The 26267-nt window shown below is 39.6% G+C and overlaps 1 protein-coding gene across 1 annotated transcript in view; it reads right to left on the bottom strand.

Moving 5' to 3' along the window:
• Positions 1 to 26267, bottom strand: part of LOC149246747 (beta-1,3-galactosyltransferase GALT1-like) — a 76439-nt gene that overhangs the window by 7219 nt on the left and 42953 nt on the right. Inside the window, exons 2-4 of the mRNA XM_089458009.1 lie at positions 18997 to 19912; positions 1762 to 1997; positions 1289 to 1570 (exon numbers count right to left, since the gene is read on the bottom strand). Of these exons, the coding sequence (XP_089314135.1) occupies positions 1289 to 1570; positions 1762 to 1997; positions 18997 to 19804 (1326 nt within the window). The 5' untranslated portion in view covers positions 19805 to 19912. The remainder of the gene's footprint in view (positions 1 to 1288; positions 1571 to 1761; positions 1998 to 18996; positions 19913 to 26267) is intronic.

Genomic DNA, 26267 nt, shown 5'->3' with positions numbered 1-26267 from the left:
TAAACTCCTTTTAAAGGCTTGGAGAAGGTGTCTTTGGAGGGAAACAACCCTTATTTTCCCTCCAAAACACCCTGGAACCTTCCTAAACCGCATTGTGTGGGTCTGTCATGGCCTTGGCAGTGAACCGGCCGGTTTGACCATAAACAAGCCAGTTAGGGCCGGTTTTTCTGAATTTCGAGCGAAGAAGAGGCCTGAACCGGGTTTTTGTGCCGCTTTGACCCGGTCAGCCAATGAACCGACCAGTTTGACCGGTTTTTGGTTCAAGCCAGCCGGTTTTTAAAACTATGAATTCAATAAAGGTGTCTCTTACACTTTCAATTTGTATGTACTCTTTACCATACCAAAAAAAGCCTGGTGCATTCTACAGCCAACTATGAGAGGTGTAACATCCTTGTCTAACATTGATATGACACATTAGATAAGTCATCCCAGTCTAATATTTAAAAATTAAATAAAATAAACAGCAACCACTGGTATGGATAAGATGCCTAACATCCTTGCTTAGAAATCAAAATATTAAAAAATATTCCTAATTTAAAAAAGAAAATTTACGAAAAGAATACTGAGTATTAATATAGATATAGAAACACACACAACAGCATAAATCCATCTTAGGGCGGAAATTTTTCAGCACCAAGAGATTTGTATCTCATTTCTTTTTGATCCCTCTTAGTACTTGATAGATAAACAGTTAAGACAAATATTTTGATCCCTCTCAGTACTTGATAGATAAACAGTTAAGATAAATCTACACTAGTATGCTTACAAGTAAAAACTTTGGCGTCCTCCTCGTATGCTCACGAGAAACAACTTTGATGTACTCTTTATATACTCGGAGATAAAATCAGTGCTCCTCTCATTTTATCTAAAAATGAAGAAGAACGCAGTTGGAGTTTGGAACTTTAATATTTTGTTTATCTGAGAATAATAGAAAACCATCAACGCTGAAGTTACCTGATTAAAAATAATTATTGGGTGCATGATTGTTATGAACACATGACACAGAACATGGACTGGTAATGAATCAGAATGAAAAATTAAATCTACCTAAACCCAAGCAGATCTTAAATACTGAATATAAGAAAATCATGGACCAAGCATCGCTTGTGATAGCTTTGCCAATAAAAAAAGTTACGGGGTTCACATATATTTACTGAAAAGTTCATTAGATCTTAAAGAAATTAATTCTTCATGAACTAATTAATGGCCTCAACGTACAGCAGTTAATATCTATTTTCTGTTTGCAATTTTTTCAAAAGCGTGAGATAATAAAAGTTAATTAGATTACCAGCCCAACAAAAAAACGAACTGCTACTTCTCCGGTTCGTACAGCTTGATACTGCATCCAAGACCTTCGAACTGCCATCCTGCGTTCAAAATTGTTTCCTGTAGAAAAGACTCCAATGAACATTGGAAGTTTCTTCAGAGGAACTAAAGGAGGTGCCTTGAGAGACTCCAAATCAACAACAAGGTCCAGATCTTCTGATGTTGGCAACCCATTTGCCAGTACAGAAAGGAGCTTTAAATCGCCTGCTATTCTCACTCCACTAACCAGCCATGGCTCAAGACTCTGAAATATACATATGACAGGGAACCTAAGCACACAAATTTTGAGGAAAAAACATAGGATACAGCAAAGCACTTTTACTTATTTTGTTTCACCAATGTTAAAGACTTCAATCATGTTAAACAGTTGATTTAGCATAACAATATTTTTGGTAGAGAAAGATTCATTGCATGTATAGAGGCATGCAGCATTACCTCGCGATACTCAAATGACGTAATTTGTTTCCCATTGACTGTCATGTGAAAGCCCTCCAGGCCAACCCATAATGTGGCCGCAAATGGATAACCATCCACAAATGGAAACCAAAAATTATCTCTTGAACCCTTCCTTGAAATACCTGACCATTTGACAATCCCAAGATCTTTTCCATCTGGATGTTTTCCTCTAGTTGCTTCTCCAACTCGTTCATTGCATCGACTGAGCCCATCCACTGAAATAAAACCATTTACAACATGCAAATCATAACCAGATGACCATGGAAATAGAAGATAACCAGAAAAAGAAAAATACATATTGGATCAGCACCACTAGTGAGATTCAAGACTATTATAGTATTCAAGAATCAAGATAACTTACACAACAAATCCAAAAAAGCCACAGAGGAAATGATTGTCAACATCAATAACTTCAGCCAGGCATGTTGCAACTCTGGTATTGCAACAAAATGGTATGTCATTATCTTCAACAAACACATGCAGGCACTTTTGCAAGGTATGTTTTATCTTAATTGTAGATTGTGATTAAGGACTAAACATCTATTACAAGAGAATGAGTCCCAGCCCTTTTTGGGGGTAAAGATCATTCAGCTCCGGAAAATAAGAGATTCTTTCTCATATTGCTTTCCTCAGTTATCAAAGAATAGAAAATGCCAGACTCACCCCACAAGTATTTATCCTAATAGGACTAAACTTTTGAAGACAGATTGCATGATCTCAAATTGATTTGTAAAGACCTGTTTGGCTGACAACTCAAGGGAAGAATAAATTTCTTCGTTGACTTGTTAACCTTCATCATAAGCAGAATCTTTCATTGCAGGAACATAATATCCAACTTTATGATGAGGGCAATTCGTCGCAAGACTCTATTACCCATCTTCATATGGACGTTGTCTCACTTCAGAATGATAATGTCCATCTCTTTGACAAGTGTCAGGACATGAAGTATGATTATGACCTCTTCCTTCCTCTCTTGGACAAAATGACATGTCCATCCACGTTAGCACCTCAATCAAGGCCTTGCACAAGAAATTACAGAATTGAAAGTACTAAAGGTCACATATAGGATTACATTAGCAACTTCAAAATTTCTACTTCTGGGAAGTGTGATGAATTTGTTGAGAGATGAATGTTTCATATTAATGAGCTCAAAGAGACTTGTGCTTGTGACCTTGAAAAATTCCTAGATGAATAAAAGAAAACAGGAAGCACTCCCTGACAATTTGGATGACAATGTTCACAATTTCACTGGAAGTATTCTATCCTTTATTGAAGAATCCAATCCTTCTTCTTCATCAATTCATCCATTAATGGCTACGTCCATGGGCTGTCACCTCCTGACTTTGAGCAGCATACTAATGGCAATGATTCCAGAATTCAGATTACTTTGTCAAATGGATTCTATAGGTGGCGGACTTCGTAAAAATGAACAGGGTATCATTACACCTATTAAGCCTAAGATAAGACCAGTGATAGCGGGCTTTGATAATTTGAGATTTCACTACCAGATGCAAGACAATATGATCCTTGTGCTATTATTGTTTTGCATGAGATCAAAGCCTGCATCTTCTACAACTATTGTTTTGCAGGAACAAGATCATCAGAACTTAACTCTCAATCTTCTGAAGATTTTTCTACTATTGATTTTCAAGAATCACATTTTACAACCTCTAATCAACCGGAACCAAATTCTTCACCACCCACATCTTCGCCATATCAACATCCTAGTCATAGGGAGAGGATGAATTCTTGCTTTCAATCGAAGCATCAATATTCCAATTGCCACATCACTAGTATGATAGTGGTTCTTCCTACAGATCTGAACTTATGAAGCATAGATGAAAACTATTTAATCAATACCTACCATTAAGACTTATTGTTGCTGGACTGATGATTGGTTCTAGTGGCATTTGAGCACTTGTTTATGGACTTAAAATCGACTTCTTTGTTAATTGTACATTGGTATGATCATCATTGCTCTTTTTGATTGATTCATTGCAGCAACAGTCTCCGTGCCAATTTTGTGATGGAAACTACTTTTAGCTGTTCCATTTTTGCAAATTAACAAGCAGAAGACACTTTATGATAGATAACCCATCTTGTTGCATGTGCTGTTTGGGGCACTTGAGCCATTTTTTAACCCTCATGTGCTTTCATTTAATGTTATGGGCATATTGATATGGATCATGAGCAATGTTGCACAACTCGTACTTGTAATAGACTCATCTGGCTATTGACTCGGCAACTCGTATAAGAATTGGGAACAACCGGTATAAGACTCGGCAAAATATCGGATCTCAAAGAAAAAAAGGAAAAATCAAAAAAATCGAAATTCACTGAAAGAAGTTTGTGTTGGGTCCAAGAATGGGTCTTATACAAGTCCGTGCGAGTCCGATACGAGTCTTATGCAAGTCCGCCAGTCAGCGCAGGTCTTATGTGAGTCAGCACGAGTAAGGGTCTTATGCGCGGGTTCTATGCTTCAAACCAGTTTCGGCATATGACTTGTCAAGGCCCACAAGTCTTGATGGGTCATGCTTCACTAATCACAAGGCAAACTGGATGATTGGCCAATCTCAATTGTATCCTTGTTCTGAGAATTCACTTAGGGGTTAGTCTTTCAAGTTGGTCTAATGGGACCTCTTTTGAGACCTTAGAGTTTAGGAAGGGCACTACTGTGGAGGCTTTGATTTTGATTGATATAGTATGTCCAAGGTAATCCATACTTACCACTTTCTATCTCTCTTGATTATTCATCTCCATTCTTTGGGTTGATATTCATTAATCATTGGGATTAGTAGCCTAGCATGAGCTCTACCCTATTAGGTCCCTATAATATTAGTGATTACCCCATTACTATTGTAGTTGTATCCCTTATTAATATTGTTGTGCCCCTATTGTCCCCATATTGTTATTACTGTGCCCCATAGAATCCCTCTATTGTTATTTTTGTGCCTTTATATTATTATTGTTAGGTCGGCTGGGTTATATTGCGACTCCTTAGACTCTTATATATAGAAAGGTGGTTTTGTCATTTGAATCATCTAAGAATTGTTCATTTATGTAATGTAAAGGAGGTTGCCCCCTCGAAGAGGCTGAATTCTAAGGCGTTGATCTATCTTTTCTATCTTTTTGTGAGTTGGTTTCATAACATTTGGTATCAGAGCTTTGGATTCTAGGGTTTTGCTGCTCCAAATAGGTCATCGTGGCATTTTTGCTATAACTTTTTTTCTGCAACATTTCAGAAGCAAAAAAAAAAACCCATTTGAGATGAAATCACACTGAACCTCGAGTCCGAATTTCAGAGCTTTGCACGCTATATTTGCGGAGATATGATTTGAGGAAGTTGGTCTTTTTGCAAACTCCTGAATTACATTCCAAACAGTTGACCTGAGGAAAATCGTCATAACTTTCTCTCTGAGCATCGGATTGAAATTTCGTAAGAAGTTACAGAAAGAGGACGGACTGTAGTTTCTTGTATATATTTTTCAGAGCCAAAGGTCGAAACGGGGACACGTGGCACATCATACAAGTCCGCTCTACTGAACTAGTCTATAATCAGGTCACTGTGGGAGATTTGGCATAACTCTTCCTTGGAGAATCCAATTGGGATCAGACTAGTGGCATTGGAAAGAGGACACAGAGGGCTACTGTAGGTCACAATTTCAGAACTGGATGATTCGATATTACAGAGATACATCAGAGGCAATATCGAGCTCCTACAAAGTGAAAAGGTGTGTAGATTTTTTTAAATTTTTTCTTAAGCTTGGTTTGAAAAATTATTTTGAAGAAATTCAAAAGGCATAGTAGAGCATTATTATCGATAACTGATGCCCCGAGGAAAGAAAATGCAAACACCTAGTAAGCAACCTGAAATCTCTAGCATGACTCATGAAGAAGAGGAAGAAATGCTACATGATATATCAAAATTACAAGACCAAGTGCAAAAAATTTCACTCTCACAAAAGCTAACAGAAGCTAAGATAAATGGCGTGGAATCTAAGATAAAGGGCGTGGAAGCTAAGATTGACGATTTGAAGATAGATTTGAAGGCAGATTTGACAAATTTTCTACAAGAAATACTTACTAATGGTGAAAGGGTAGTTAAGAAACTCATGATGCGAACAAAAGAAATGTTGATCATGATTTCATAGACTCTAATGTTAGATCGAAGACCCGCCATATTCCAAAAATCGATATGAGGAAGTTTGATGGCATGGATCCCGTAACATGGATATTACAGATGGAGCAATTTTTCAACCTCAATAAACAAATTATCAATTTGGCAATTTTTATGAAAGAATTGACAGCACATTATGAGGATACAAAAAGCAACACTTTTTTTAGCCAATTGATAAGTCTCAAACAAAAGGGTTCAATAATGGAGCACATTGAGGAGTTCCAAAAATTGAACATAAGGGTAAAAAATATTCCAGAGGAGCATAGGATTGATGTGTTCATAGGGACTTTAAAGGATAATATCCAACATGATGTTCGCCTTTGGAAACCTGATTCATTAGAGAAGGCATTTGTAAAAATTTCTCATTTCCCACCCCGGTTTTCAGTTTCACCTTATTTCTCCAAAATAGTTAAATGCCCTTTCCCATATCCATACATTTAACAACTGAAAAATAAAAAAAATTTGAAAACACATTCTGGAAATTTTACAGAATGTTGGAAAATGCAGAAATATAAAAATCAGTACATACAAACAGCCATTTAACACATTTAAACACAGTGACTTTTGGTCAAGGTGACCCTGGAAAAACCCCCTACAACTCTTGGGGAAAACCAGTTCGAAAGCTCCTTATTTCTAGAAAATGCTTTTTACAGTGAGAAATATTCAGCAAAAAAATCAGCAAGCAAACTTTTACAACTTATCTCGTTTTCCGTGCCTCACAGCCAACTGGAAAAACTTGCAAACAGCAAAATCTGAACAGCAATAAATGTTGTACGGCCTCCTCGATTTCTATGCCAATTTTTAGCCTTAAATTCTGTTGTACAGTCTACCTAGAAAAGCGTGCAAGCTACAAGAAATTCTGTTGTACGATTTCCTCGATTTCTGTGCCTAAAACTATTGTACGGCCTCCTTGAAAATCTATTGTACTACCTCCTTGAAAATCATGCCAACAAACTCAGATTTCTGCTCCTCGATTTCTGTGCAAACTGTTGTACGGCCTCCTTGAAAATCGTGCCCAAAAATCTGTCTTTCATTGTATGCTAACTCAACTGTACGGACTTGCTAGAATACTGCCTTGGAATGTGTGCCAAGCTGCTGCCTCCTTCTTCTTCCCGTCCAGAAATCTCCCTTGCTCTCCTTCTCCCAATCTGCTCATGAAAGAAAATGAATGACCTTTTCCTCCTTTTCCTCCTTTAATCTAACCCTAAGTGACTTTTGGGTGATCCCTAAATCCAATGGTTGAAATAGATTGAGATCTAGGGCTGATATTAAATGCTCATTTAAATCTCACTTTCTATTTTTTAATTCACCCCACTTTAATAAAGACCCACTTAGTCATTTATTTCCAAAGTCACTTTTCCTTTCTAATTTTACATTGATTTTATTAAAGTCACTTTAAAATTAGACTTTAGTAACTTTATCACTTAAAGTCACTTTTAAATTAGATTTGACTTTATAAAATTATAAAGTCACTTTAGAGAAAAATTAAATTCTTTTTGGACACTTTTCCCTAGGCCAAAGATCAAAGCCTTAGGGAACCACCTGTCCTCCGGTACCAAATTTCAACACTCCCTCTTACCGAGGAAGGTGTTCCTCACCACACCCATCTTGTCTCTGAAGTAGTCATGGTTGCCCCATGGTAAGGCTTTGGTAAGAATATCTGCAACCTGCTCATCAGTGGGAATATACTCAAGCTTCACAGCTCCCATCTGAACATAGTCTCTGATGAAATGGTATTTGATCCCGATATGCTTTGACCTGTCATGAAATACTGGATTCTCTGTGAGTTTAATGCAACTCTGATTATCACAATAAATCACTGAAGGTCTCAACGGCTGACCAAATAAGCCAAACAACATCTTGCGAAGCCAGATGGCCTCACAACTAGCTAGACTGGCTGCCATATACTCTGCTTCCGCTGAACTCAATGCTATTGACTGCTGCTTTCGGCTGAACCATGACACTACTGCCGAACCCAACCCAAAACAGCATCCTGAAGTGCTCTTCCTATCAGAAGCACAACCTGTCCAATCAGAATCAGTATAACCTACCAATCTCACTCCATCCCCCTGCCTGTAGTCCAGACCATAATCCATTGTCCCCTACAAGTACCGCAAAATGTGTTTTGCAGCCACCCAGTGAACCTTCCTAGGCTCACACATAAACTGACACATCGTGTTGCTTGCAAAACAAATATCTGGTCTAGTGTTGACCAAATACATCAAGGAACCAATCAGCTGCCTGTACAATGTGGGATCCACCAACTCGGAATCCGAAGCATGAAGCTTCTTCTAGTTGGTGATCATCGGTGTCGACATGGGTTTACAATCCTCCATGTGGAATCTGCCAAGGATGTCCACAATATACTTCCCCTGCCCCAGGAAGAAATGCCCCTCCTCCTGCCACACCTCCAAACCCAAAAAGTAATGCATCAAGCCGATGTCCTTCATCTCAAACTCCGCCACAAGATCTCTCTTGCAGTGCTCTATGAGTCTCTCCGCACCTGTAATGACCAAGTCATCCACATATAGCACCAGAATGAGAGGCTCCTCACCTATCACAATATAGTAAAGGTTCGGATCTGCCTCACTCTTTGTAAAACCCATCCCCTGCAAGTATGTATCTATCCTGGAGTACCAAGCTCTGGGAGCTTACTTCAGGCCATAAAGGGCCTTCTTCAGTCTGCACACATGGGACTCCTTCCCATGCACCTCAAAGCCCTGTGGCTGCTCAATGTACACCTCCTCCTGTATGAAGCCATTGAGAAATGCAGTCTTCACATCCATCTGGTGGATCTTCCAACCCATCTCTGCTGCTATCGATATAATGGAGCGGATTGAAGTATAACGAGCCACGGGAGCGAAGGTCTCCTCATAATCAACTCCCATTACGTGGGAGAACCCTCTAGCCACAAACCTCGCTTTGAATTTCTCAATGCTGCCATCTGCAGCATGCTTTACCTTGTAAAGCCATCTGGAAGTAACCACGGATTTGCCCTCAGGCCTCGGCACCACCTCCCAAACATCATTCTTCATGATAGAAGAATACCTCTCCTGCATGGCCTCTCTCCAGACCTGCTGGCTAGCTTCCTCCTCATAGCTAGAAGGCTCAGAGTCAAGAATGCTGGTAGTCATTGCCATATAACTACAAAACCTCTCAGGTGGTCTACTCTCTCTGACCAGCCTCTTAGGCTCAGCAACAGATGTGGCATCTCTCAAGGTGTCCTGAAGCCACTTGGGCTTCCTCTTCCCTGAGTGTACTTCTCCCATTGGAGAATGAAACTCCTCCTCCTCATCATCATTAGGAGCCTGAACTCCTGACTATCTATCTGTTGTCCTCCTGCTTGCACCTGAACCTGTAGAAGCTGAGGCGCCATGTGAACTGTCCATCAGTGGACTCCCTAGTGAACTGCTCTGTGAACTGCTCTGCATGCTGTCCGGAGCACCACCCCTCTGGCTCGGCGAGCCATTGCTCACTGACGGACCTGACATCCTCATAGATGTACCTTCAGATCCTCCTGATCCCTGCCCACTGGATCCCTGCGACTGACTCAACTGCTGCTGAGGGTCTGGCTGATCCAGATACTCTAACTCCCGTGACCTCCTAAAGGCCTTGTCCTCCTCGAACTTCACATCCCGCCTGACAACAACTTTCCTCTGCGCAAGAATGTAAATCCGAAAGGCCTTTGAGGTCTCACTATAGCCCACAAAGATACCCTTCTCTGCAGTGGGCTCTAGTTTGGTCCTCTTCTCCTTGGGTATGTAGGAGTATGTAATGCACCCAAAGATACGAAGATGACCAATATCAGGCTTCTTCCTAGAAAAAGCCTCCTCCGGAGTCATGTGCCCCAAGGCACGATGCAGACTCCTGTTCTGCAATAAATAGTTGTGTTGCAGGCCTCTGCCCACAAGAACAATGGCAACCCCTGATCATGTAACATGGCTTTGGCAGCCCCTACGATGGATCTGTTCTTCCTCCCCGCAACCCTGTTCTGCTGGGGGTTGTAAGGAACAGTGAACTCCCTCCTAATGCCTGCCTCCGCACAATAGTCAACAAACTCTCCAAGGGTGTACTCTCCCCCATTGTCCGACCTCAGGGACTTGATCTTCCGACCTGTCTGTGTCTCCACAAGAGCTCTAAACTCCTGAAACCGCTTGAAGACCTCACTCTTGGTCTTCAAGAAATAAATCCAGGTCCTCCTGGAGTGATCATCAATGAATAAAACATAGTACTCATATCCACTCAAGGAAACATGAGACATTCGACCGCTCACATCAGAATGAATCAAATCAAGTATCCCAGTCGCTCTGCTGTCACTGCTGGGAAAAGGGGATTTGGCAAACTTGCCCATCGCACATCCTCTGCAAGTATCAAAGTGATCAGTACTGAAATCTGGCGCACCTGTAGTGATCTCCCGCAATGTCCTCAAGGCTCCATGATACATATGCCCCATCCTGCGGTGCCAAATCTCACACAGCTCAGAACTGCTAGCTCTGCTGTCGGTACTACTTCTCAATGCCAAAAGGGGCTGGAATGCAAACTTGTACACCTTTGCATGGCGTACACCTATCACTCTAGCTGAATCAGCTAGAGTGCCCCTGGGATACATCAACACCTGTCCTCCCCTGAACAGTACCTCATATCCTCTGTCCTCCAAAGCTGATACGGATATGAGGTTCTTCCTCATCCCTGGCACATAAAGAACATCTGACACCTTCAAGGGAGGTTTGGACTCCCTCTGAAATGTCAGTGTCCCCACACTGACTGCTCTAACAACTCTGTCATCACCGAGTACTACCTCTATATCAGTGCCACTCTCTGAAAGCTCAGAGAAGTACTCACAAACTCCTGTCATGTGACGTGAAGCCCCACTGTCCACATACCAGATACCCGAAGATGCTCCGTCAATCGAGGGAAAAGCATGCTCCCTCTGAACCTGTGTGGCAGGTGATCCTGCACTAGAGGACTTACACGCAGTGAACGCAAACTCGCAGTCAAAACGATCTGCAAAGTCCTCAACCTCTGTTGAAGCTGCCATGCTCTGGTTCTTCCCCTTCTTCTTCTTCTTCTCCTTCTCCGGACACACAACTGCATAGTGTCTCATCTTTTGACAATTCCAACACTTCACCTTAGAATAGTCATTCTGTGTGTTATCATGTTTACCTTTATCTTTGCCTTTGCCCCCACCATTGCTTGTGGAAGCCTGCCTCTTCCCTTTGCCTTTCTTGCCTCCTGCCAACAGTGCTACATCCTCATCCTGCTCAACTGGCTTGGCTGCCCCAAGCTGACCTTTCCTGATCTCTGTCTGAATGCAATCATCCCAAAACCTCTCCCATGTGGGAAGTGTCTCACGTGCACAAACCCCATCAGCAAAGTTCATCCATGAACGGGGGAGGCCATTCACTGCAATCCGCACCAACTCAGTGGGTGGAATGTCCTCTCCAACTACTGCCAACTCATCTCTCACATTAATAATCTTTGTGAGATATCCAGCTACACTATCATTTCCCATTTTAATGGTCTTCAGCTTCTCCTTCAGGACCATTTTTCGATTCTCATTGGTACTCTGGTAGAGATTGGACAATGCTGTCCACATCTCATGGGCATTTCTCTTTCCTCTCACATGAGGAATGTAATGGTCTTTGACTCCGTCTAGAATTAGTCTCTTACCCCTGTTGTTCTTTTTATTATAATCAGCTAACTGAGTGGCATCAGTAGGCACAACAACAAGGTTCTGTGTGGTATGCACCATGATGTCCCAGACTTCTGCCTCCTCAAAGATACTCTGCATTCTCTCCTTCCAAACGCTGTAATTTGTATGTCCATCCAACCTATCCTCCACCCTCAATCCCAATGACATCCTGTTGTCCTAAAACTGAAAAATAACACTGCTGTAGTAAAAATAAAATTGTTGTTTGTGAAAAATCAGCTTGCTGGAATTTTCTAAATGAAAAATCAGCAGGCTGTAGTTTTCCTCCTTGCTGTCCCAAACTACACTTCAGCACTCAAGCTCTGATACCATGTAAAAATTTCTCATTTTCCACCCTGGTTTTCAGTTTCACCTTATTTCTCCAAAATAGTTAAATGCCCTTTCCCATATCCATACATTTAACAACTGAAAAATAAATTTTGCTGAAAACACAAATTCTGGAAATTTTACAGAATGCTGGAAAATGCAGAAATATAAAAATCAGCACATACAAACAGCCATTTAACACATTTAAACACACTGATTTTTTGTCAAGGTGACCCTAGAAAAACCCCCTACAACTCTTGGGGAAAACCAATTCGAGAGCTCCTCCTTATTTCTGGAAAATGCTTTTTACAGTGAGAAATATTCAGCAAAAAAACCAGCAAGCAAACTTTTACAACTTATCTCGTTTTCCGTGCCTCACAGCCAACTGGAAAAACTTGCAAACAACAAAATCTAAACAGCAATAAATGCTATACGGCCTCCTCGATTTCTGTGCCAATTTTCAGCCTTAAATTCTGTTGTACAGCCTGCCTAGAAAAGCATGCAAGCTGCCAGAAATTCTGCTGTACGATTTCCTCGATTTCTGTGCCTAAAACTGCTGTACGACCTCCTTGAAAATCTGTTGTACGGCCTCCTTGAAAATCGTGCCAGCAAACTCATATTCTTGCTCCTCGATTTCTGTGCAAACTGCTGTACGGCCTCCTTGAAAATCGTGCCCAAAAATCTGCCTTTCACTGTATGCTAACTCAGCTATACGGACTTGCTGGAATACTGCCTTGGAATGTGTGCCAAGCTGCTGCTGCCTCCTTCTCCTCCCTGTCCAAAAATCTCCCTTGCTCTCTTGCTCTCCTTCTCCCAATCTGCTCTGAAAGAAAATGAATGACCTTTTCCTCATTTTCCTCCTTTAATCTAACCTTAAGTGACTTTTGGGTGATCCCTAAATCCAATGGCTGAAATAGATTGAGATCTAGGGCTGAGATTAAATGCTCATTTAAATCTCACTTTCTATTTTTTAATTCACCCCATTTTAATAAAGACCCACTTAGTCAATTATTTCCAAAGTCACTTTTCCTTTCTAATTTTACATTGACTTTATTAAAGTCGCTTTAAAATTAGACTTTAGTAACTTTATCACTTAAAGTCACTTTTAAATTAAATTTGACTTTATAAAAATTGTAAAGTCACTTTAGGAGAAAAATTAAATTCTTTTTGAACACTTTTCCCTAGGCCAAAGATCAAAGCCTTAGGGAACCACCTGTCCTCCGGTACCAAATTTCAACAGCATTCAGGTTAGCAAGAAAAATGGAAAGCAAAATTATGGCAACCAGGAAGCATACCACTCACAACTATAAAAATGGAAGTGTTGTTGCCCCTAGTCTTCCACAACTTATAAGGTTGACACCACAACAATTGTAAGAAAAGAGAGCAAAAGGGCTTTGTTACAGTTGTGATAACAAATACACTAAAGGTCATAAATGTGTTGAGAAGAAATTATTCTACATAGATTGTGAAGAGGAAGAAGAAAAGGAGCAAGAAAAGTCAAAAGAAGAGGATATACTCCAGGAACAAAGCCTAGATAAAGAAGAAATGAATCCGACCATATCTTGTAATGCATTGGCTGGAATTACCACTCCCCAAACCTTCAAGATAGAAGAACAAATCAAGAAGAAAAAGGTAATAGTGTTGATTGATTCAGGAAGTACCCACAATTTTATTCATTGTAAGGTAGCAAAAGAATTGAATTGCTTCCTATATCCAACACCAGAGTGTCAAGTGATGGTTGCAAATGTAGGAACAATAAATTGCTTTGGAAAATGCCATAATATCAAGCTATCCATGGGAGAATATGTATTGACTAGCCCAATGCTTTCCATTCCAATGGGAGGTGCTGATGTTGTACTAGGAGTCCAATGGCTACAATCCTTGGGTACAATAGCTTTTAATTTTCAAGAACTTTTCATTAAATTTTTTGCGGAATGAAAGGAAGTTGAAATAAGGGGTATTGCAGGGAAACCAGGAAAGATAATCAGCTCCAACGGTATGACAAAGCTTCTAAAAAAGGAACAAAGAGGTGTAATTGCACAATTATGTTCGCTAAATGTTTCCACACCGAAATCATCTATTTATCCAGACCTCCAAAAAGTCTTGGACAATCATTCCAAGGTATTTGAGACTCCCAAAGGTCTCCCACCTATTCGTGATCATGATCATGCTATTCATCTGATTCCAGGAAGTGTTCCTCCAAACATCAGGCCGTACAGATATCCCTATTCCCAAAAGAGTGAAATTGAATGTATGGTTGCAGAAATGCTAGAGGCTGGTATAATTCAACCTAGTCAAAGTTCTTTCTCTGCTCCAGTAGTATTGGTGCACAAGAAGGATGGATAATGGCGCATGTGTCCGGATTATAGGGAGCTCAACAAGCTCACTATTAAAGATAAGTTTCCCATTCCTGTCATTGATGAATTACTGGATGAATTGCATGGATCAATTTACTTCACCAAGTTGGATCTTCGTTCAGGATGTCATCAAATCAGAATGAAGACTGAAGACATTCCGAAAATAGCATTTAGAACTCATGAGGGTCATTATGAATTTTTGGTCATGCCTTTTGGCCTTACCAATGCACCTTCTACATTTCAAGGTTTGATGAATTCCATTTTCAAGCCCTTCCTTAGAAAATTTGTGTTAGTATTTTTTGATGATATACTAATCTACAACAAGTTTTGGAAGGATCATGTTGAACATGTTGACAAGGTGCTACGACTATTGGAGGAGAAACAATTATATGCAAAAAGATACAAATGTTTCTTTGGAGTACAAGAGGTGGAATATCTAGGTCATATTGTATCTCATGAAAGAGTTAAGGTAGACCCTAGCAAAATTAAAGCCATTAAATAATGGAAAATCCCCACATCCATAAAGCATCTGCAAGGATTTCTCTGGTTGACAGGGTATTATCGCAAGTTTGTTAAGAATTATGGGAGAATAGCAGCACCTCTAACAACATTATTGAAGAAAGATGCATTTTCATGGACTCCAAAAGCAACAAAGGCCTTCGAACATTTTAAAGAGGTAATGTACCAAGCACCAGTCTTAGCTACACCGGACTTCACAAAAACCTTTATTGTGGAATGTGATGCTTCAGGAAATGGAATTGGTGCTATTTTAATGCAAGATGAAAGACCCATTGCTTTTGAAAGTCGTCCAATCAAGGGAAAGTTTTTACACAAAGCTATTTATGAGAAGGAAATGTTGGCAATACTACATGCACTTAAGAAATGGCGACCCTACCTAATGGGAAGACACTTAAAGGTAAAAACGGATAAACGGATCATGATAGCCTTAAATACTTTTTAGAACAAAAATTATCCTCTAAAGAGCAACAAAAGTGGGTCACAAAGATGTTGGGTTATGACTTTGAAATTATCTACAAAAAAGGGAAGAAAAATGTGGTGGCAGATGCACTCTCAAGAAAGGATGAGGATGTGGAAGCATTGTTGTGCGCCATTTCTATTATCCAACCAGATTGGATAAACGAAGCAAGGGAGGAATGGAAGAATGACGAAGAAGTGTGGGCACTTATTCGAAAGTTACAACAAGATTCCAGTACATCGGATACATTTAGCTGGCAAAATGATTCATTATGGTATAAAGATCGCTTATACCTCTGTAAGAATTGCCAACTCAAACAAAATATTCTTATGGAATTGCACACTTCTCCCTTAGGAGGGCACTCAGGATTTTTAAAAACTTACCATAGGGTTAAGAAGGAATTTTTTTGGGATGCCCTTAAATCGGATATTCAAAAGTTTGTGGCAGAATGTTTGGTTTGCCAACAAAATAAAGTTGAAACAATTAAGACCCCGGGTCTATTACAACCTTTATCCATTCCAAGCCAACGTTGGGAGGAGGTTTCAATGGATTTTATCACAGGTTTACCCAAGTCTAAGGGAAAGAGTGTCATCATGGTGGTAGTTGACAGACTTACCAAGTATGCACACTTTTGTGCATTATCACATCCATTTAAAGCCAATGCAGTTTCTATTGCATTTATGGAAACAATTCAAAAGCTACATGGAAACCCAAAGATTATTGTAAGTGACAGAGATCCCATTTTCACTGGAAATTTTTGGACAGAATTATTTTCTTGTCTCGGTACTCAGTTAGCTCATAGCTCATCTTATCATCCTCAATCTGATGGGAAAACTGAGATAGTAAACAAATGTTTGGAAGGATATCTTCGTTGCTTTGTATCTGATAAACAGACACAATGGGTCAAATGGTTGCCTCTGGCTGAATGGTGGTATAACACTTCCTTCCATACAACAACAAAAATGACTCCATTTATGGCACTTTATGGATATCAGCCACCATCCATCACATCATATTTAAGAGAAAATTCTAAGGTTCAAGCAGTGGAACATCACATCGAGCATCAACAACAAGTCCTCCAACTCTTAAAGGATAACCTCGTGTTGCCGCAGAATAGAGTGAAACAACAGGCAGATCAACATCGCAGCGAAAGAAGTTTTGATATAGGTGATTGGGTATTCCTACGGCTACAACCATATAAACAAATGTCCCTCAAGCAAGCTAAGAAGGATAATAAATTATCACCAAAGTATTATGGTCTGTACAAGGTGTTGCAAAAGATTGGTACTATGGCATACAAATTGGAGCTTCCTGCAGCTTCTCGAGTGACCCAGTTTTCCATGTTTCATGTTTAAATAAGGTTATAGGCGACAAGCTCCCAATTCAAACAATATTGCCAGAACTTGACGAGGAAGGAAAAATTATATTGGAACCGGAAGCAGTCACAGAAACAAGAACTCGACAGTTACGAAATCGATCAATTTCGGAGTATCTCATCAAGTGGAAGAACTTATCCACTGAAGATTCCACATGGGAGGATGAGAATTTTATACAGAAGCATCCAGAACTACTCAAGCGTTGAAGACAACACTTTTTTGAAGGAGAGGGGCATGTTAGGTCCCTATAATATTAGTGATTACCACATTACTATTGTAGTTGTATCCCTTATTAATATTGTTGTGCCCCTATTGTCCCCATATTGTTATTACTGTGCCCCATAGAATCCCTCTATTGTTATTTTTGTGTCTTTATATTATTATTGTTAGGTCGGCTGGGTTATATTGCGACTCCTTAGACTCCTATATATAGAAAGGAAGTTTTGTCATTTGAATCATCCAAGAATTGTCTTTTTATGTAATGTAAAGGAGGTTGCCCCCTCGAAGAGGCTGAATTCTAAGGCGTTGATCTATCTTTTCTATCTTTTTGTGAGTTGGTTTCATAACATACCCCCCTTAGTAAACATCACCTAGTTCCTCAAAGCATTTAATGCTTCATCTAAATAAAGGAACTCTTAAATGTCCCAACCATGATAAGCGAGAAACTGCTACATCTTAAAGGGGTATTGGAAAAACATAAAAGCAAGCTTGGTCTTCTAAGCTATGCACCAAATAAAGACAAATTGCAAAACATGCAACATAGGGGTGGAAAAATCAAGCCAAGGAAAGGGGTTGCTCATGCCACAACAGTTGCTCCCTCCTTACACCATTACACGTACGATGTTGGACCCCCCATTAGTTGGTCTCATGGTTGTGGCACCTTCCTTGAAGTCCCTCCCACTCCATGACCATTATTGTTACACACACCTATGGATTGATGGGCTGACCTAGGACATGCCACTCCCCTTGGCTCCCCTTGGAGGTTGGAAACACCTAATAGGGTTGTTGACCTAATCATCCCTAACATAAGTGAGGTAACTTGTTTACAAATCCTAATCTAGTTAGACATTTGAAGGTGAGTTTTGTGTGAAGTATTCTTGTGCCCTTAGCATTAGATATGGTTCACTATGATGCTTTAATGGTTTTATGTCCCTAATGAAGTTGATCTCACTTGATCTTGAGAGGTTTTGTTCAGGTGGTATCACATATGCAGCAGAGATCCCTTGAGGGATAGCTCCATTCTTCTTCAGCACCTTCTAGTGGATTCTTTGCCGCATTTAGAGAGCAGATATAACTTTTTGGCCCCAATGTTGGCCCTCCAAAGATGAGTGTTTGACCTTGATGTGATTCCACATGATGCTACACCCCTTGATGAGCCTCCAAATGCTAAAACACTGAACCTAATAGCTTGGGTGATGGATTATTTGATGATGTGCCCAGAGGGACCTAGGACGCCCTCTAGCTAGCCTTGACCCTGTTTGATGGACGATACCATGTTCCAGAGCCCAGATGAGGATGGTTATCACTAAGATGCCAACACTTGCCCTTAGATAGAGAAGCTTCCCACGTCCATAAGGATGATATCTTAGATAGACAAGCATCCCACATCCATAAGGAAACAGTGAAACAACATCTTAGAAAAGGCCTGTGTTTCTTTTCCAGGAGCTGAGAAAGTTACCTATCCCAAGTAACAAGCACCCACCCATAACTGCACAAGGAAAGCATCAGAGGTTGGAAGACCCAGCTTAGTCCTCTTCTTCACGATGCCTTTGTTTCATTCAGAATGACCAAACACAAGGTAGCAGTTCAAAAGGTTGGATAAGCAGAATTACCCTGACCTCTGTCAACTGTCACATTTTGTTGCCTCACGTCTTTTAAGTTTTTACTTCCTATGCTTAGGTGGTCTATTTCCCTGGAGGCTTTTCTTGCATGATGTTGTGTGTGTGCTACCATGCTCTCCATTCTTTCAGTATCCAATAAGCAATTTTTCCAAATTAATGAAAACATATTTTACAAATATCAACAAACTAGTCCTCTGACAAAAACTAGTTCAGAAATGAAGAAAAATGACTAATTAGGAAAAAAAATGAAGAAAGATTAGTTAGCTTGGACATTAAAATCCTTCCAAATAAAGACTTCCTTCTATACATAGAGGCTTTCATACAAAGGAATTTTGTTTAGTAATTAGACACATTAAAGTGAAATTCTCTCCATTTTTTCCAACTTTATCTAATTAATTTTCCAAATCTTTACACTTGTTCTTAATATAAAATATGAGAAAATGGACAAGAGGGTCGGTGAATTAACTCTACCTTTTGTTTTACTATCAGAATGATGAGGACAGCGTTCCTCGTCACCCCAGTCACGTGCTATGGTCCATGTATTTTGCACTATGACAGGGTCCTCTGTAAGCTTATCTCCTTGGAGACGCACATTATAATGCAATATAATAGGAGGATCTGGCTCCTCTGGAAGTTGTGCCCCTGTAAGTTCAATTTGGAATTTACCGAGAAGCCCACTTGGAATGCCAACAATTGTGATAGAGGAATCTTGAGTAAGACCACAAGGAATCTGCAACAGAAAACCACCTGCCTGATTATCTGTCACATTCATAGCACTAAGAGAAAAGGGGCACTGTTTATCTTTTGTCGTATTCTTAAAGCTGCCATTCTCGGCCACTTTGGATGCTTTCTCCTGTTCAATAGATCCCATAAGATCCTTCCATGCAACCACTGCCTCTTTTACACCCTCCCTTGCTTCAGGTAAAAGGTCTGAGCGAGAAATCAATTTCTTCATTTCATTCCATGTTAGTTTAACTTGATTCTCTTCCTTGGAAAGATTTCTTTCGGTAAAAAGACCATTAAGTGTTTCGGCAGCAATGGAAGAGGACAGCTCCACTTGATCAATGCTTTCTGGAGGTTCAGAAGACTGAATAACAACATTGCGCTCTAGATGAAGTGCTTCTGAAGGATGCTCAGTGAAAAAACTAAAAGGTGATGACTTTTGGGGAACATTCTTTGTAAAACTGTACCTAAGGACCAAAACTCCAATTAAGAAAGCAATCAGCACACCTCCAAACCACTTCTTCATCCACATAACACCAACCACTGCTTTCTTCATACTGCTTCACTCTATTCAATCTAAGTACTCTGAGTTCTTGTAGAGATGGGAGCTAGACATATTTTTTTCTTCCACAGAATTTGGTTCTTTTTCAGTCTGAAGATTCATCTGCATTCAACCAATGTTAACAAGCTCATGCCCTTGCAGAAAACAATAATAAGATAAAAAAACTTCAGTCATTTATCAAACACAGGAACATGCCTCAAGAAAGGAACATTCAAAAAAGTAATACCCAAAATGCACATTTCCATTTCTATTAAATGTTTTCATCTTTCTGTGTTTTCTCTCCACAATCATTAATATTAGAAGTTCCAATGTTGCAAATATCATATCGGTAAATTTATCAACCAGGATCTGGAAGACAAATTATCAGTAAAATCTTGAAAAATATTGGCAAACTTTAAAAAGTACCAAAATATTCGTTTTCATTCATTTTTTTAACATTTAAAGCAACAACATCAAACAAACACATTGCCATATAAATATGGAAAGAAAACTGATATATAAGCTGTAAAAGTCTAAAGATATTAAGTGATACATCACATGTTGATATTGAATCCTAAGTTCTCTCTTGAGTCCTTACAGCCTGATACAAAATCACATCACTGCATTTGACAGCATCACCTTGGAGCTTGACATGTATACCCTTGGAGTGTAGCGCTCCACATACGTGAGCCTACATGTGGCTTTGTAGGTTTCTTGTAAGGGTTTCAGGCCACATATTTATTGTTGGCCTCCCTTACCTCTCATATATATAGAGGAAGGAGAGAGTCATTTCATCATTCTCGTCCTTGTTCACCATCTTGTGTTAGAGATGTGACTAAGAGGAGTGCACTAGTCTACTGTCTGCCTCTCTCTTGTGCATCTTCAGTGTACTTTATCTCTCTTGTCTTGCAGGTGCTAAGGTTTCTTGGAGCTTCTTGGAGCATCTTGAATACTAGGGTTAGAGTTTCATCCCTTGGAGACTTGAAGACTAGGGTTTTGAGATGAAACCCTAGGTTATGCTTGTTGGAGAGAAGAAAAAGAGGAGACCTTGCCTTGGAGGACATTCTTGTGTGATGCTAGCTTGTTGGAACTACTTGGTGTGATCTAGGGTTTACATTGTTTTCCCTAGCTAGGGTTTTGGAGAGATACAAGATTGTACTAGAATTGGGGTAAGAGTCGACTATGCTATCTTTATGCATATATATGAAGTTTTCTGCTGTCCAAAATTGTCTTTATTGCAGATTTGACTTTCAACCATCTATTTCATCCTGGTTTTTGTAATTTCCAGCATTTATATGTCTCGTTGATTTGACATGAGTTAAGGATGCAATTGTTAAGTGACTTAACATCAATATTGAAAAATAGAGGGCAGATTCGATGTATTTACAGCTGTCATAAATGATTTCAGATCTGTTTTATGCATGATAAGACTTATGACAAGTTATTATTTAGTCGATTTTAGGAGCAAGAGGGAGTGATGAGTGTGGATCTTTGTGATGATGCTACTTATATTGCGAGAGGAGCTGGCTCCATTTCCTCATAGATGCCTTCATTTCGTGTTCTTAAGTTGAGTGGTGTTCTATTTGTTCCTAGTTGGAAGAATAACCTTCTTTTTTAGTTTCTTGTATGGAAAAAGTGTACAGTGGAGATGATTTCCTTAAAACCCAATAACTGATTCGCACTTTTCTAAGTATAAAAACCAAAAATACAAACAATAGCTGCACTAGAAACATAAATTGCAAATACGCTAAGTTTTCTAACTTAGCATGCACAGCGGAAAAATAAATAAATCAGGGGACAAACACATTGAACACATTGAACACAAACACATTCAAAACCCCAACTCCGAGGAAAACCTGCAACTTTGTGTGTGTTTTCCATTAGCTCAACAAATAAACTCTGGAAATTTTTATATAAGGGAATGCTTCCCTTTTACGGCAAATCCAACTTCAACAACTGATACAACCCCTCCACACTTGTGCTATCATATGGCCGCATTGATTCTGCCTTCTACACACATATGTGCACTCTACGGTCACGCTGGTTCTGGACTACCTCTTTGTCGTTGATTTGATCACTCACTGTTGCAAACCCTCTTCCTTGTTGAACCAATCATAGACTCTGTGCTCTTTGAACTGATCTCCACTTCACTCTATCTCCTCTTATAATTTCAACCCAAACCCTAAAGTCACTTTCAACAGTTGAGATTAGATCATGATGAAGGGTTGAGATTAAATCATAAGTTAGCTTAGGAATTTTAATTTTTCCTAAGTCTAACTTTAGGAAATAGTTAAATAATTTAATATTCTGCTAAAGTGGTTGTCTTGTGGATCCCTTTGCTAGCCTTAGCACTTAGGCAAGCAAAACCCTTACTTTTGTACTCCAATGAACAGAAGATTTTCATTTGAGGGACAACAATGCACCATCAATGATTGTAGTCTAGCTAGTCCAAGGATTTTCGCTAAACGAGTGAGAGAAGGTGGACTTTATAGGTCACTTGTCTATCCAACGAGACTTGTACATTCCAAGGAGAGGTTGGTTGAGCCTTCTAGTTTTGAGGTGATTCGAGAACAAGTAATAGTACCTACATCTTCAGTAAGGGTGAGTATACCTCCTAGGAGATATGCTAGTCATATTACATTGGTTTCTTCCATCTATGAGCCTTCTAGTTGTCTTGACAAGGAGAGGTGTGACATCTTGATGGAGGATGATGTTGAGGTTGATTCCACAATTGCAGTTGATGAGATTCTTTTAATGTAAAGGGGCAGGTTTGTTGGATTCTCTCAACTAGAGGGAATTGACCATGATGTTACTCTTGCTTCAAGATTCTTTCAAGATTAGGAAGTTGACCTAGATCAGGTTGGTTCAATTGCCTGAGATTTGAGTTGCATGAGAGGGATTCTCATGTTTCCAGATTGTTGAAAGCCCTACATGGATTATTACCTATACCACAAGCTTGGTATTCTAGGATCTATGAGTTGACTTATGCAGATTTGTATCTTTGTGACTTGGATAGATGTTATCCACTTGTCTCGGTCTTGTATGGAGATGTGATTATCTTTGCAAGGCACTCTACACAGCTCATGATGTGATGTCTGAAGATTTTGACCCATGATGTTGACTTGAGGGATGTTCAAGCTTGGCAGGTTGCTTATGATCCAAGGTTATGTTCTTTGAAATTCACAAGAGGTCAACAATCTTTGGAGGTTCACAATGTTGTGAATCGTGATAGCATTCTTTGACAAATGGGTGTCAATTCCTTTTTTGAAGACAATGGTTGATTGCAAGACTACAACAAGTAGAGATTTGCAAATAGTAGGTTTGGTGGAATTGTAGATAAAGTTGACAAGTGTTGGTGAAAACACTTCCCTCATGAAGTGGGAATGTTAGTTTTTGGGGTGACTCCAAAAGTGTTTATACTATGTTTGGGGGTGCTCCGTGAGATTTGGGGTGTACATAGTATATGATTATCCTATAGATGGTATGTGATGGATTTGCACGTTGGAGACCCTCCAGTGGGTACTTGCATGACAACCTTCCTTAAGGCATTGGAGATCTTCAAACAGTTTGGTAACATTCTACATGCTAGCCACATGGAGGAGGTTGCTTGCTTGGAGATTGCCTTACTTTTGAGGACTATTTAGCATTTGTAAGGAGGAGACAACATGGGGTAGCTTGGATGCTTACATCGAGGCATGGAGTTGACTTGGAGGGAACCTAGGTTGTAACAATGTTCTTGCAAAGGGAGTGGACCTAATGGAGTGCATGCCTTAGGAGGATCATTGGAGTCATTAGAGACTTCGCGGAGGAGCAATGGACACATCTCGTGGAGCACCCTTGAATTGGAGCCTTGCTTGTGGATGACATCACCTTGGAGCATGAAATGTATACCCTTGGAATGTAGTGCTCCACATGTTTGGGTCTATATGTGGCTTTGTAGGTTGCTTGTAAGGGTTTAGGCCCACATATGTATTGTTGGCCTGCCTTACCTCATATATACAAAGGAAAAAGAAATCCCTTTCATCATTCTCATCTTTGTTCATCACCTTGTGTTAGAGATGTGACTGAGAGAAGTGTACTAGTCTTTCTCTCTCTCGTGCATCTTCAATTGTGCACATTTTGGTATCTTTTCTCGTAAATTTCCTAGTGGATTAGGATAGCTAAAAGATGAATACTGACCATTTTTACTATTTTAATCACATTTCAAAAGAACCCTAAGATTGAAAATTCACGGGGTTAAGATCCAAGAAACCTCCAGGAAAGAGGTCAAATTTCCATTTTCCATCAAAAATATAAGGTCACAGAAATTTCTACAATATAAAAGGTAAGGGATGCCAACACACAAAATGGACCTAGTCCACTACAAGCAACCTAACTCTACACAAGATAGGCCCACATGTGGAGCACTCCCACTTTAGGTGACAAATGTCAAGCTTCAAGGCATACACATCAAACAAGCAAAGTTCCAAGGGTAAACACTCCTCAAAAAATGTCCAACGCTCCTCCTCCAAAGGCCTTCCAAGCTCCAATGTTTCCTCCTAAGCCATGTGTACCTCCATGTCTAGCACACCTACCCTGATCATTCCTCAACCCAAGCATCTTCAAATAAAGTACAAGCCTCCATAAAAACAACCAAGTGTCTCCATGCCATCTAGGGATTAAAGGTATCCCCCAAGATGCCCAAAAATCCTCCTATGAGATGAATCATTCATAAGAAAGAAAATAACTCTCTTGTGTGCATCATGAAGAATGTCATCATGCCCTCTAAGTCTCCATTTCTTCAAGGAAGTGTGCCACATTGAGTAAGTTATCTCCAACATGTATGTCAATCATGATACAACCAAGGGTAAGCAACACACCATGCACCCCACATCCAAAAACTTTGTTGGTACACTAGTCAAGCTATGGCTTTCCCATATAGTTTATTGTTGGATGCACAAGCATCCTAGTCATCTAAAATAAACATTATTTTCACCTCCAACATAGCAATGAGGAGAGACTGAAGAGAAATGAAGACAGTGATGAGATGCACCAACTCTTTCTTCCTAGTGAATTATCTCATGAGGCTGACAACATATACATAATTATATATAAATTTGATGATACTCCTAACCAATTCAATGATATCCTTGTCCAAGAACTTTAGCTTGTATTCTCTAAAATCAAATCAATGAAATGGGAGGCACAAGGAATCCAATACAAAGTCTAATAACTCTGAATAAGCAAGTTGACAGTAACTACATTATTAGAAGCATTATCGATTATTACTTGGAGAACATGCTACAGATTTGTCTCCTAGATGAACCCTTCCAACGATTCACATAATAACTATGCATCTTTAACATATGCAGATGCATCAACAAATTTCATAAACATTGTCCCCCCGGGACAATTAACCAAGAAACTAAGAATGGTCCAACCCTTCCCATCTCCCATAATTCCCTAAGCTCATCCAATCTAAGAATGCAATTGGATCTTTCCCCTTGAAGGAGAGGCCCTCTCAACTCCTCGTAGGTAGGGCCCTTGCACTCCAAACCAATAATAGTAGCAGCTTCAAACATTGACTAGTAGAACAAGTTGTTATTGACAATACTGAAAGGAATGCCACTCCATAGAAAACATTTAGCCACAATCTTGTTGACTTCCTACTTCTCCCTTATTTTAAACAGCAATTTAATAGAAGGTTATGCCCCAGGAACTAACATTGAAACAAAGAAAGGCGAGCTTGTCGAGGGCATTATGGAAGGTGTGGCTAAGCATTGGATTTCACCCCCCTTAGTTCCCCCCACCCTTGAGAAGCATGTGGTTCTTGAGATTTTTGCAGTTCCTCCAGCTGCAATTTTGAATCTTAATGATTCTCTCGCATCTTTCTTCTTGTTCATATTGATAATTGAATATGTGGCAATATGTATTAGAATTTAGAAATAATAATAATAAGCAGTAAATATAATCAAACATATCAAGCAAAGGACATTGAGATAGCTCCTTCATTACATAGTTATTTTCTTGACTTTTCAACATATTCAACTATTCACACAACCATACTTACAAATTCCTTGTTGGTTATACTGATAACTCCTACCCCATGACCTTAAAGACTATAAGCAAATTCTTTTCCCTTCACAACATCTCACAAGCACAATCTATAGTCCACAATGGTATTATGTCTTTATTTGGTGACGCTACTTTGTTTCTTTTATAGCACATCCTAAAATTCATGTTCACAATCAGTATACTCTAAAAAAATGCACAGATCTACTCCACCATCAAAAACAAAATTAATCAGTCCATGCCAAAAATAATGAAAATAGACTACCACAAAACGAGTTTTCCTTCAAAAATCTGTTGCCACATTTAATTTGTTTGATTTCATCTCCTTTAAAAAAATAATGAAAATCAACATATGTTCCACATTGCTCTTCTCCACAATTTGTAGCTACAGCTCGCTTATCTTGATTTTGCCTCCTCCAACATTGTA

Source organism: Pinus tabuliformis, chromosome 7, assembly GCF_031772625.1.
Source record: "Pinus tabuliformis cultivar Carrire ecotype Pingquan chromosome 7, CPIR1, whole genome shotgun sequence".
Lineage (NCBI taxonomy): Eukaryota > Viridiplantae > Streptophyta > Pinopsida > Pinales > Pinaceae > Pinus > Pinus tabuliformis.
This window is presented reverse-complemented; position numbering and strand designations above follow the sequence as displayed.